Source organism: Heterodontus francisci, chromosome 1, assembly GCF_036365525.1.
Source record: "Heterodontus francisci isolate sHetFra1 chromosome 1, sHetFra1.hap1, whole genome shotgun sequence".
NCBI lineage: Eukaryota > Metazoa > Chordata > Chondrichthyes > Heterodontiformes > Heterodontidae > Heterodontus > Heterodontus francisci.
Genome location: NC_090371.1, coordinates 268,753,579 through 268,766,026, shown reverse-complemented (window position 1 = coordinate 268,766,026; position 12,448 = coordinate 268,753,579). Strand labels below are relative to the sequence as shown.

General features: G+C 38.8%; 1 protein-coding gene across 2 annotated transcripts in view; it reads right to left on the bottom strand.

The window, feature by feature from the left end:
• Window positions 1-125: 125 nt before the first annotated feature.
• The window catches only part of pigg (phosphatidylinositol glycan anchor biosynthesis class G (EMM blood group)), a 49,770-nt gene continuing 37,447 nt past the window's right edge, over window positions 126-12,448 (bottom strand). For both annotated transcript variants that reach the window (XM_068044432.1, XM_068044442.1), the window contains exons 10-13: window positions 11,470-11,661; window positions 8,120-8,429; window positions 3,398-3,561; window positions 126-1,757 (exon numbers count right to left, since the gene is read on the bottom strand). In XM_068044432.1, coding sequence (XP_067900533.1) covers window positions 1,535-1,757; window positions 3,398-3,561; window positions 8,120-8,429; window positions 11,470-11,661 — 889 coding nt within the window. In that variant the 3' untranslated portion in view covers window positions 126-1,534. The remainder of the gene's footprint in view (window positions 1,758-3,397; window positions 3,562-8,119; window positions 8,430-11,469; window positions 11,662-12,448) is intronic.

The window sequence follows — 12,448 nt, the reverse complement described above, 5'->3', positions numbered from 1 at the left end:
AGATGACTAAGGCCATGAAACTTCCACCCACAGATACCAAAGAAGTTAACAAATTTTTGGAATGCTGAGTTATGGTGCAATTGTGGGCATATGAGGAAAACAGAAAAGTTCTAAAATCATGGAAGTAATGCTTTTTTGGAAAAGTCACTTTATTCCCTTGCTTTGAATCACCAAGTAGTTTCATCAGTCCACCATTAATAATAATTCACAGAAAATCTAGTCCGTTTTAACATTGTCTGAAAACAAGATTAGTGTACCTGCCTAAAATTACTTGGTTTATTTAAATGTACATAGGATAATTTAGAACCTTGCAAGGGCAGTATAGTCCATCATCCTGCCTTTATCAAATTTGCTGATATAAATCTCCCTTCCTTGGCTGCCCATTCTATACATTCACCACCTGCTACACAAAATAGTTACATATAAACCTGTTCTTGTAGAATCTTATTTCCACTGTTTGGCTGGGCTTTCCACCAATCTTTCACTGAAGTTATAGTGGAAATTCAACTCTACTGCGGTTTATCTTCCAACTTCTTTAAGATCACTTGAGCTTTCCCTTCTCAAGTCTAAATATTATCTGTTTCTGCAGTCTCTTCATAATTCACTTGTTTAATTCCAACTATCAATGTAGTTGTTCACTGCTGCATGCTCTGATGCTTTTAACATATGGTTACTAGAATTATATACAGTACTGCAGGTGTGGCTGGTCCAACATTATGCATAAGCTCAATCATATCCCACATTATTTACTTACTAAAATGTATACTGAAGTTAAATTGCAATGTAAAACCTCAAGTACAAGCCCACATATACAGCAAGGTATAAATTCTTAACCCAATTTGACAAGTTCATGCGTTTAAAATACAACCTGTAAAGTTGACAATCATTGCTGGTTTAATCAAATGAACAAATTAATAAAATATTCCTAACATAATTTTCCTTATTACATTTTCAAGGTAATGAAAGAACTCAAATCTAAGGCAATCATGAAAAGGATTACAAAAAAAAGTTCTTGGAATTCGCTGCCACAAACTGTTTTGTTCAAGCACAGTCCATAATTGTGTTTTGAAATTAAACAGTTGCTTGAAAAAGAGGGGTGTGGGAAACAAACAGGAGAATGGAATTAAACCCTGTGGCTCATATGGAGTCAAATGTTTCAGCACAGAAGCAGATCATTGTATAACCCCAGGGGGGGCGGTGAAATCCATCTTCGGCAGTAGTGGAAAATGGGCGATAACATATCAGCAGCCCACTTTACATTGACTTGGAAATGAAACACGGGCCAAATGTAAAATAGGCTGCTGATTCACGGTCGCCCAAGATAGATTTTACCTCCTATAAATCCACCACTCCACAGGAAAATTCTTAAATTATATAACAGCAGAAAAGGAACAGTTATATGATGTACAACTTCACACGCATTCCATCAATCCAACTATTCTCTTTCACAAGAATTAAAGTTACATTATACATTTTGAAAATTTTTATGATTACACAGGTGCAAACTGAGTCCAAGTCAATTTTTTTTTTAAGATTACGTTTTTATCATCCGTTTCTGATCCATTGCTGTGAACATGACACAGGCTGCTGCTGTTACAAATGTATGCATACCTTCATAAAGCAATTTTGGAGAGAAAACACTCCAGACAAATAAGTGATAGCGTAGCGAGGTAACCAGAATAATATAAACAGAAGCTGGAATTGCTCGTAATAGAACAAAACAGTAACAGCTGTGTCCCACTGCTGCAGAAGAATACCTGCCACAAAAAGTATTACACAGTGTGAATGCTCAATATCTCATCAGAATATTAACAATTTAAATAACACAACTGTTCAAAACTTAAACCTGCTCAGCTCATTTAGTATGAGATTAACTAAAGCTGTATCCTGCTTTATAACAAGCATTTGCTTTCCTTTACTGTCAAGAACTTGAATAGCAACAGGAATCAGATAACGGAAACAAGTTTCTTTTCAATAATTGGACATTTTCAACTTGTCCTTTGAAAAAGAAACAGCCATCCACATGTCAAACCATAAGCACAAAGAGAAAGCATGTAGTAAATTACAGCACATAAACTGAATGAAACACATGTTCTGTACATAATATGCATATTATGCTGAGGACTTGTGTGAAATTGTTCAGAACTGAACTAAGCCGAGCAAAGATGTGCTTCATCCTCAGGCTGTGGGTGCCACTGCAAGATTGGCATTTATTGCCCATCCCTAGTTGCTTTGAAAAGGCAGTTGCATTCTTGAATCACTGCAAACTACAACTGAGTGGTTTCAGAGGGCACTTGAAAGTCAATCACAATCCAATAGTTTCATGCTCACTTTTACCAATACGGCTTTTCATTTTCAAGGCCATTGATGTAGCAGCTAAGGATGCTTCCCTGAGGAACTCCTGTAGTCATATTCTGGGGCAGTAATGACTGGGCTCTGATAACTACAACTCCAGCCAATGATGGATTTTCCCTTGGACAAAAGTCCTACTCACTGAGCAGTGGCCAACACTGAAAACATTTTTCATGCAGATTTAAGTCCTGTCCAAAAGAAATAATTGTCCTCTCTCACTAGTGACCTCAGGGAATCTTAGTAATGAAATACTACCAGATGAACAGAATAGTGTTAGTCCAAAATACATGTTTTATGTATCATGGACCTATTATGAAGGGAAGTAGCACTATTGTGGCAGAACATAGCTATACTTTGTACTGCCACTGCTCTAGAATTCAGCTAGAAAATTCTGTATTTATTAAGGTCAAGCTATAGTTTAGATAATATGGCAAAAATGTGATTTAGAGTGGAGATCAAATTAAACAACAACTATTACTTATATAGCACCTTTGACGTAATAAAACATTCCAAGAATATTCACAGAGATATAAAACAAAATATGACACCGAACCACATGAGATATTAGGGCAGATGACCAAAAGCTTGGTCAAAGAAGTAGGTTTTAAGACATGTCTTAAAGGAGGAAAGCGAGGTGGAGAGATTTATGAAGGGAATTCCACAGCAGAAGGCACGGCCACCAACGGTGAGCAATTAAAATCAAGAGGCCAGAATTAAAGGAGTGCACATATCTCACGGAGGGTTGCAGAGATGGAGATTAGAGATAGGAAGGGGCCAGACCAGGGAGGGATTTGAAAACAGGATGAAATTTTTTTTAAATCGAGGCACTGTTTAACGGAATCAGTGTAGGCCAGCGAGCAAAGAGGTGATTGGTGTATGGGATTTGCTGCTAGTTAGGACAGTGGCAGCAGAGTTTTGGATGGCCTCAAAGTTTTCATTAATTACTAGATTAGAACAAGTCTACAAAGTTCCTATTTGGTGCAATGAGGGAATGATGTTTTTCTCAACATTGATATCAACGAGAAAATGCTAAATAAGTCATTACCTGCTTCTTTCAGAGCTCATGTAGCAGGTTAGGTGCACAGCCCACAGCAGTGGGCCGATATAAGTAGTAAATATTGTAAGAAAGACTGCTGGCAGCTCAACATAGTTCTCGAAACCCACAAAACCAGCTGATATATCCACTGTTGCAATGCTATTTGAATTCCCCTATAGAGAAAATAAGAGTTCAATAAAATTCAAATTTTTGCATATCTGATTTCCAAGTCTCCTCTCCATATTGGAGTATGATATTTTTCCAATATTATAAACTGCCAGTGTCATTGAGCAGAAAAAAAAGGCATCATAAAAATCATAGTAGTATGCTCTACCTGAACAACCAAAAATGAAAGATAGTGTTACGTATACAGGAGCAGGAAGAATGGGGAGTCATCAATTCTAAAATTCAACTGCAGATAGGAACAAAAAAATAAAGTTGTTACTGAATAATAGGTAAGTTTTATCTTATAGTCTTAAACCCAAGACAGCCCAGGCCAGTTGGAAAAGCTGCAGACTTTCAATCTGCTAAAATATACTGGTTAATTTCTTACGACATTACTCACAGATTTCAAGAATTGATTAGTGAGCAGTACAGCATCTTCACGTGTATATCTACAGTAGTCATGGTCACAATCTGCTCAAATTACCATTCAGCCTGACATGTTTGATGTGGGAATTTTGATGTCTGACCACTACAACGAAATTAGAATTGGGCATTTTCTTATATCTATATCGTGTGTAATATTAAACAAATGAAGTGAATCTGCTGAAACAGGTGGATAAATATTGGTATGTTAACAAAATAGCATGGGCGGACCTGAGAGAAACTGAAATCTGCAAGGAGAGGGTGGGTGCTGTTAAGAACGGAACAAGAAAGGTTGTATTAAAGAATCCATTTTATATTCATAACTCTATTTTGTATCAAACCAAATTGGTTTTCCAGAATTCTGCAAAAGGCAAAAAATCAGCTCAGACATTCAAGGCCTCTGCAGCTTGTACAACTAGAGTAGTGAGGATAGTTCCCTGGTCTTTTGTGTAGCTTCAACTTACGTGTAGCTACGGTTATCTGTATTATTGCCTTAAGGCAAACATACGTGTAGATGACTAAGGCCATGAAACTTCCACCCACAGATACCAAAGAAGTTAACAAATTTTTGGAATGCTGAGTTATGATGCAATTTAGTATAAACCAAGAGTAAAGGACACAGAATCAGGAGACAATGTTACCTGGGAATATATGAGAGACAGAGAGAGAGACTATTGACACAAAGTTAAGGAAGACCCAGGGATTAATTATCCTATAACTGAGCTCAGCTACAGTAATGCGAGATCTTCCACGGCCTTTGCATGGTCATGCTTGATCACAGTAAGTAGTTTTTCCACCAATAAATCTGCAAGACTTAGTATCTATAATTCTCATTCCTGGCGGAGACAACTCCAAGCTTATTTTGAGCAGTACAAACCAGAAATTCTGATCAACATCCTGTGCGGCACCAACATATTGAACCCTGAACCATGTTAGATAGAACAAGGGAGGAAGTGGGCAAAAATGACACTGGACAATGTTAGAGAGGCTATGTGACATGAAAATCTGTTCAGTTTCCATTTTGAATTGAGGACTCTGTTTTGTGGTTAATTGACAATAAATGAGTAGTACCTGCAACATATATGATCATCCCAGACCTTCAGGACCCTACATGGCTGATACAGCTTTCATAATGGAAGATAGCTTTCAGTTGTGTGTGTAGTTCATAATTTTTTGTAGATAAATCTTTCTATCTTACAACCTTATATTTACCTTTTTCTGTACATACAAGTAGACAGCTCATGCTAGGTCTTGGGAGTCTACCACTGGCATAAATAAGTGATAGCCAGAGAGCTTTCACCCACTGAAGCAAATCTTTGGAATGCTGAGTTAATGGTAAAGATCGTGGAAGGAGTATGATTTAATGGTCAGAGGCAGAGTGGGCCCTATTAGGGACAAAGCGGATGATATATGCTTAGAGGCACAAGGCAAGGCTAGAATACTTCATGATTACTTGTATCAGTGTCCACTAAGGAAGAGGATGCTGACAAAATATGTGCAGAAGTGGAGATGGTAGAGGTAATGGATGAGGTGAAAATTGATAGGAAGGATGTACTGAAAAAGCTGGGTATTCTTCGAGTGAATAGGTCGCCTGGTCCAGATGGCTTGCATCCCAGGTTGCTAAAGGAAGTGGGAATAGAGATTGTTGAGGGGCCTGCCACAATCTTCCCTGGATATGGAGAGGATTGGACATTGGCAAATGAGACACCCTTATTCACAAAAGGGTGTAAGGACAGTCCTAGTAACTACAGGCCAGCCAGTTCAACATCAGTGGTGGGTAAGGTTTTTGAAACAATAATCAGCAAAAAAAAAATCAAAAGACACGTGGAGAGGTTTGAGTTAATTAAGGCGAGCCAGTGCAGATTTGTAAAAGGCAGATGGTGCTTGACTAATGTAATTGAATTTTTTGATGAAGTAACAGAGAAGGTTGATGAATGGAATGCAACACACTTGTCTATATGGATTTTAAGAAAGTGTTTTACAAAGCTGGTTAACAAAATCAAGGCCCATGGAATAGGAGGGTCAGTGTCCAATTGGATAAAAAATTGGCTTAAGGACAGAAAACAGCAAGCCATGGTAAATGGGTGTTTTTCAGATGAGGAGGGTAGACAGCGGTGTTCCCAGGGTCAGTGCTAGGACCATTGCTTCTTTGATATATATAAACAACTTGGATATTAGAATACAAAGTAAAATTTCAAAATTTGCCAATGATTCCAAACTTGGAGGAATGCCACACAGTGAGGATGAGACCAATCAACTGCAACAGGACACAGATAGGCTAGCAGAATGGGCAGACAAGTAGCTGATGGAATTTGTTAGAGAAGTGTGAGGTGATACATATTGGCAGAAGGGATAGAGAAAGGCAATATAGACTTAATGGCACAGTTCTAAAGAGTGTACAGGGACAGAGGGACATCTGTGTAGATCTCTGAAGGTGGCAGGACATATTGGGAGAGAGTGGTTAGCAAAGCATATGGGATCTTGGACTTCATACAGGTATTGAGTACAGGGAAGTTATGCTGAATCTTTATAAAGCTCTGGTTAGGCCCCAAATAGAGTACTGCGTCCAGTTCTGGTCACTACACTTTAGGAAGGATGTGAGGGTCTTGAGAGAGTGTAGAGAAGATTTACCACAATGGTTCCAGGGATGAGGGATTTCAGCCTCAAGGTTAGGTTGGAGAAGCTGGAGTTGTTCCCCTTGGAGCAAAAGGAGGCAGAGAGATTTAATAATACAAGATTATGATAGGATTAGATAAGATAGACAAGGAAAACCAATTTCCATTAACTGATGGTACAAAGACTATGGGGGCATAGATTAAAGGTTTTGGGCAAGAGATGCAGGGGGTTGTGAGGAAGAACTTTTTTATTCAGCGAGTGGTAATGACCTGGAACTCGCTGACTATGAGGGTGGCGGAAGCGGAGACGATCAATGATTTCAGAATAAAACTGGATGGGCACTTAAAGGAAATAAACTTTCAGGGCTATGGGGATAGAGCGGGGGGGGAAATGGGACTGACTGGATTGCTTTATGGAGAGCCAGCATAGACTTGATGGGCCAAATGGCCTAATTCTGTGCCATAAATGACTATGAGAAACAGCTTAGTTGGCCCACCCAGTCCGTGTTGGTGTTTAAATTCCATATTATCAGTAGTTTTAATCCCATGTGCATTTCATCAGAAACCTGCGGCTGAAAGGAAATCAAAGCAGCTGTCCCCTGAAATTAAAAATAATTTGCCGACTAAGCTGAATTGCAATGTAAAAGCAGACATCATCCAGGACCAATGCAGTCAGACAGCTTTCTGGATATACCACCTGAATCATTAACAAAATCTGGAGAGAGTACCCAGTTCATCCCTATTTACACCATCAGGAATGTAGCCCTCCATGATGATTATAGAGTCACAGAGTTATACAGCACAGAAACAGGCCCTTCGGCCCATCATGTCTGGGCCAGCCATGAAGCACCTAACTATTCTAATCCCATTTCCCAGCACTTGGCCCGCAGCATTGTATGCTATGGCGTTTCAAGTGCTCATCTAAATACTTCTTAAATATTGTGAGTGTTCCTGCCTCTACCACCTCTTCAGGCAGTGTGTCCCAGATTCCAACCACTCTCTAGGTGAAAATTCTTTTCCTCAAATCCGCTCTAAACCTCCTGCACCTTACCTTAAATCTATGACCCCTGGTTATTGACCCCTCCACTAAGGGAAACATTTTCTTCCCATCTACCCTATCTATGCCCCTCATCAATTTGTATACCTCAATCATATCTCCCCTCAGCCTTCTCTGCTCTAAGGAAAACAACCTTTTTTTTTTGATTGGTATTGAGGAACACACAAGAGTCAGCACCAAAACATCTTCATAGCTGGCTGCCTGTCAATCTTTAACAAATCTGGACAACTCATTGAAAAGAAAGAGCAAAAGCTTGAAAGAAGAGGTTGCTTTGGTGAAATTAGTTTTCGCTTTCCGAAATCAAATTCTTTTCGGATTAGCAATAGTTACTAATTCTAAAACTCTGATGTTGGTTGTAGTGTATTGGTGTCATCTTACTAGGATTTTACAGCTTAAGAGCACAAAAGCTTAATCCTTTGCTAGGAATTAAATCTCAGAATTAAAAAGTGAAAGGAAAAATAAATTAGGTACCTGAAAGTAAAAGGAGGCCTGGGCAAACCAGTAATATATGATGGTAACTTGTGCTGCATCATAATCCAATATTCTCCATATAAATCTGATCAAAATCATTTGAACCACAAGGATAAACAACAAAACTGGCAAATTGTGAGGGCGAAGTAGTAATGCAGCCAAGAGCACAAGTCCATTGTACATTTCCCAGAGTCCTCGACTATTTGTCATGGTGTCAGAAGAAGCAACTGCAGACTTCAACAGGTCTTTAACTCCCGTAAAAAGGATGCCAAGGATAAATACGTAAACAAAGCGGGCTTCAGTAATACCCCTAACAAAAAAAAAAACAAATAAATGATTACAGTTGCAGTACTGAAAATTGTATGAATCATAGAATAGTATAGCACAGAAGGAGGCCATTCAGTCCATCAAGTCTGCGCCGGCTTTCAAAGAGCAATTCAGTTAGTCTCATTCCCCTGCTCTTTCATAAGAGCATAAGCACATAAGAAATATGAGCAGTAGGCCATTCAGCCCCTCGAGCCTGCTCCGCCATTCAATAAGAATATGGCTGATCTGATTGTGGTCTTAACTCCACTTTCTTGCCTGCCTCTCATAAGCTTGTACTCCCTTGCGGATCAAAAATCTGTCTAACTGAACCTTGAATATATCCAATGACCCAGCCTCCACTGCATGCTGGGGGAGAGAATTCCAAACACTAATGACCCTCTAAGAGAAGAAATCTCCATCTTAAATGGGAGACCCCTTAACTTGAAACTATGCCCCTAGTTCTAGATTTCCCCATGAGGGGAAATTTCCTCTCAGCATCTACCCTATCAAGCCCCCTCAGAATCTTATCCGTTTCAATAAGGTCACCCCTCAATCTTCTAAACTCCAATGAGTATAGGCCCAACCTGCTCAACCTTTCCTCACAAAACAAACTCATTTCACAAATCAGCCTAGTGAACCTTCACTGAACTGCTCCAATGCAAGTATATCCCTCCTTAAATAAGATGACCAAAACTGTACACAGTACTCGAGGTGTGGTCTCACCAACGCCCTGTACAGTTGGAGCAAGACTTCAGTACTTTCTTCTCCATACCCCTTGCAATAAAGGCCAGCATTCCAGTTGCCTTCCTAATTACTTGCTGTACCTGCATGCTGACTTTTTGTGATCCATGTACAATTTGTCCAATCAGTGTGAAGATTAAAACCACCCACGATTACTGCCATACCTTTCTTGCAAGCCCCCCAATATTTCTTGATGTATACTCTGTCCTACTTTGTAGCTACTTCTGAGGCTTATAAATTACTCCCACCAGTGACTTCTTTCCTTTGCTGTTTCTTATCTCCACCCAAACTGATTCTACATCTTGATCTTCTGAACCAAGAGCATTTCCCCATATCCCTGTAATTTTTTTTCTCCTTCAAGTATCTATCCAATTCCCTTTTGAAAGCTACTATTGAATCTGTTTCCACTATCCTAAATGGCAGTGCATTCCAAATCCTAACCACTCATTGTGTAGTTTTTCCTCAAGTTGCCTCTGGTTCCTTTGCCAATTGTTTCCAACCTACACCCGCTCATTATCGATCTCTTTACTTACTCCATCTAAGCCCTTCGAATTTTAAACACCTACTGTAATAACAGCAATCGCATCATATGGATGCCCATATTGGACAATCAGACACTCCACTTGGATTGATTTCTCACAGTAGAGAAGTTTCTTAAACTTGGTGATGGTTTTTGCACATGTTGGGCATCCAGATGACCAAAAAAATTAAATCACCATTGGCAGACTATTAATCATTACAGGTTGAATTCATTCTTACTTAACTAACGAGCTAATATGAAGGGAGGGGAAATGACACTGCTTTTCTATTGTTCGGTCAGAGATTTAGATAGGGGTGGGGTAAGGGTTGAAAAGGGCATCCCTTTGTTTGCCCTACAGATTTGCACCAGAAAGAAGGTTTTTTAACTGTGTTATAGTGCTGCTCCTCTTAAGTTGCATATGCTGTTTTCTGGTATGATATCACAAAGTAACATCATATGAAGGAAAGCTGCATTGCTGAAAATGCTGCCCTTCAAAAGAAATGTTAAACCAATCCAGTCTGCCTGTTCTGATAGGTATTCAAAGCTTCCATGATGTTACCTGGACATTCTGCTGGACTAGTATTCCCACAACTACCACCAAAACAACTGATTGACTGAACAATGTTGAACATTGCTGCTGCAAAATGGCTACTGCATTTTCCTAGATATCAATTACTTCAAAAGTAATTCACTGTGTGAAGCACGACTGCAATGCTATTATACAGGAACTCAAAAAAGAAATTCAGAGAAAATGTCATTCAGTCCATCAATCCTCTCCATCAAGAGCCACATGTGATTATTCAATTATAGCCATCCCTCTTTCCACCCATATCAGTCCTGCTCCTCCTAGAGTCCATGGATGATTATTCAATCTAGACTGCCACCACTGCCAACCTCTTCGCCCCTCCCCTACCACAGGCAACCACTGATCACCATTTCAGAGAACATTAATTTCCTTTCCCTATGAATGTAAGTCTTTCTTTTCTGAACTGTATCTTCGCTGCTTTCTTGCTCAACTATGTTACTTTCTTTAAAATACCTTCCATTCTTATATTTTACAGTTCTAACAATTCTTTGCCTTTAACTTTAATTATGAATATCAGGCAAAATGTCTGCAAGTATTCAGCTTAACCTCCTTAGGTGTATTTCTTTCTTGGGTTCACTGTGCGTCTTTTCTAATCTGTGGTAATAAATTCCTACAGCCCTGCACTAGTGCCATTTTAAAGGCTCACATTTCTCTAAATCAATGATTTGTCTTGCTGTGGGTCACGACCCTCCTGGGACCTGAACCTACTTGGGAGCGGGGCTTGGAAAAATTGTGATTCTGATACCAGTTCTTGGAGGTCTTCTTGCCTTTTAGTAATCCGCAATATGAGAGTCCATGCGGCTGTAAATGCTGATGGCTGAGAAAAATGTTTTTCTGTTGGGAACAATATTTAATGGAACTCTGCAAATCTTTTTTTCCTAACTGGTATAATGCAATATAGGCACAGAAATAATTCAGAATACAAAATGCGCCTAATTTTGAAAAATAACTGATGTGCAACACTGGCTGGCAACACGCAACATTATGTTTAACCAATGTCACCAAATCTATGAGAGCAATAAATGTAACCTAAAATGTCTATTTTGAATGCTAAAAGGGCAAAAAAGGCACAATTTTTGATTGTGATCACCACATATCTAATATTGTGAATTTATTATTCAAAAATTCAAGGTTTAAACTGCGATATTAAGCTTAACAAATGTGACAATTGCTCAGAAGAGTTATCAAAGTACTTACTTTGAAATATCATGTTTATCTATCTTCCATGGAAATGTTATGTTTCCAATTGCTGCACGATAGCAGTAAACTCCCACCAGCCCTAGTGCCAGTGCTGCTTTGGAAACAGAGGAACATGTTCTCTGAACCAATATAAAGATCAGAAAGAGGGATACTGCTGTCAGTATGGACAGTTCAATTCTATGACTGGAGCTGCAAAGAAAAATCATCATAAAATATATAATGAATCAATATGTCCAAAACAAGTCATCAAAATAAAGTGTTCACTGCCTTCATATGTATATTTTTGGAACTACTTTAATGATAGATGCCCACTAATCTTCCCCCTCATCCAAAATCAGGTATGATTTTAAATTATATAGTTTATGATTAAACAAATGCATTTGTGATTGCTTAGGAGTACGATCCATGTTGAATTTAAATCTCCACTGAGCTGCTAATGCAAGTGCTTTCAAGCTGCAGTGCTGGCAGGTTATAAAACAAAAGATTTAATCTTCCCTCTGAACAGTGTACATTTATAAAATACTATTGTTTAATGAATGCTTACTGTAAATAAGCAAACTCTTACAAAAATGGTAACTGTAATTCAATATGCCAGACCTTTATGAAACTTCATTTACTCAAGCCTTATAAAGTAGCCCGAGAAATACACAGCATTAAACCACATGATTTTGCAAAACGAACAATTAGGCTATCAACACTCACCGTCATTAAGGAGTAAATCAGACAGCAACTTCTGGTGACTGCACAAGCCGTTAAATGCAGAAATACAGAAGCTGCTGTCCAAGTTGCCATATTCCACCAAAAGCTTCGCTATAACATTATATCAACAAGAGACTCGGCATTGACATACATAGAAGGGTGTGAAGTTGCTGTACTTTCATGACAGATGTCCACTAAACTTGCCAGAAAAAGTTAGAGCTTGTCCATTCCAGTGCAAGTAAATTTTTAATGGTGTGATAAATTTTAATTACTGCCA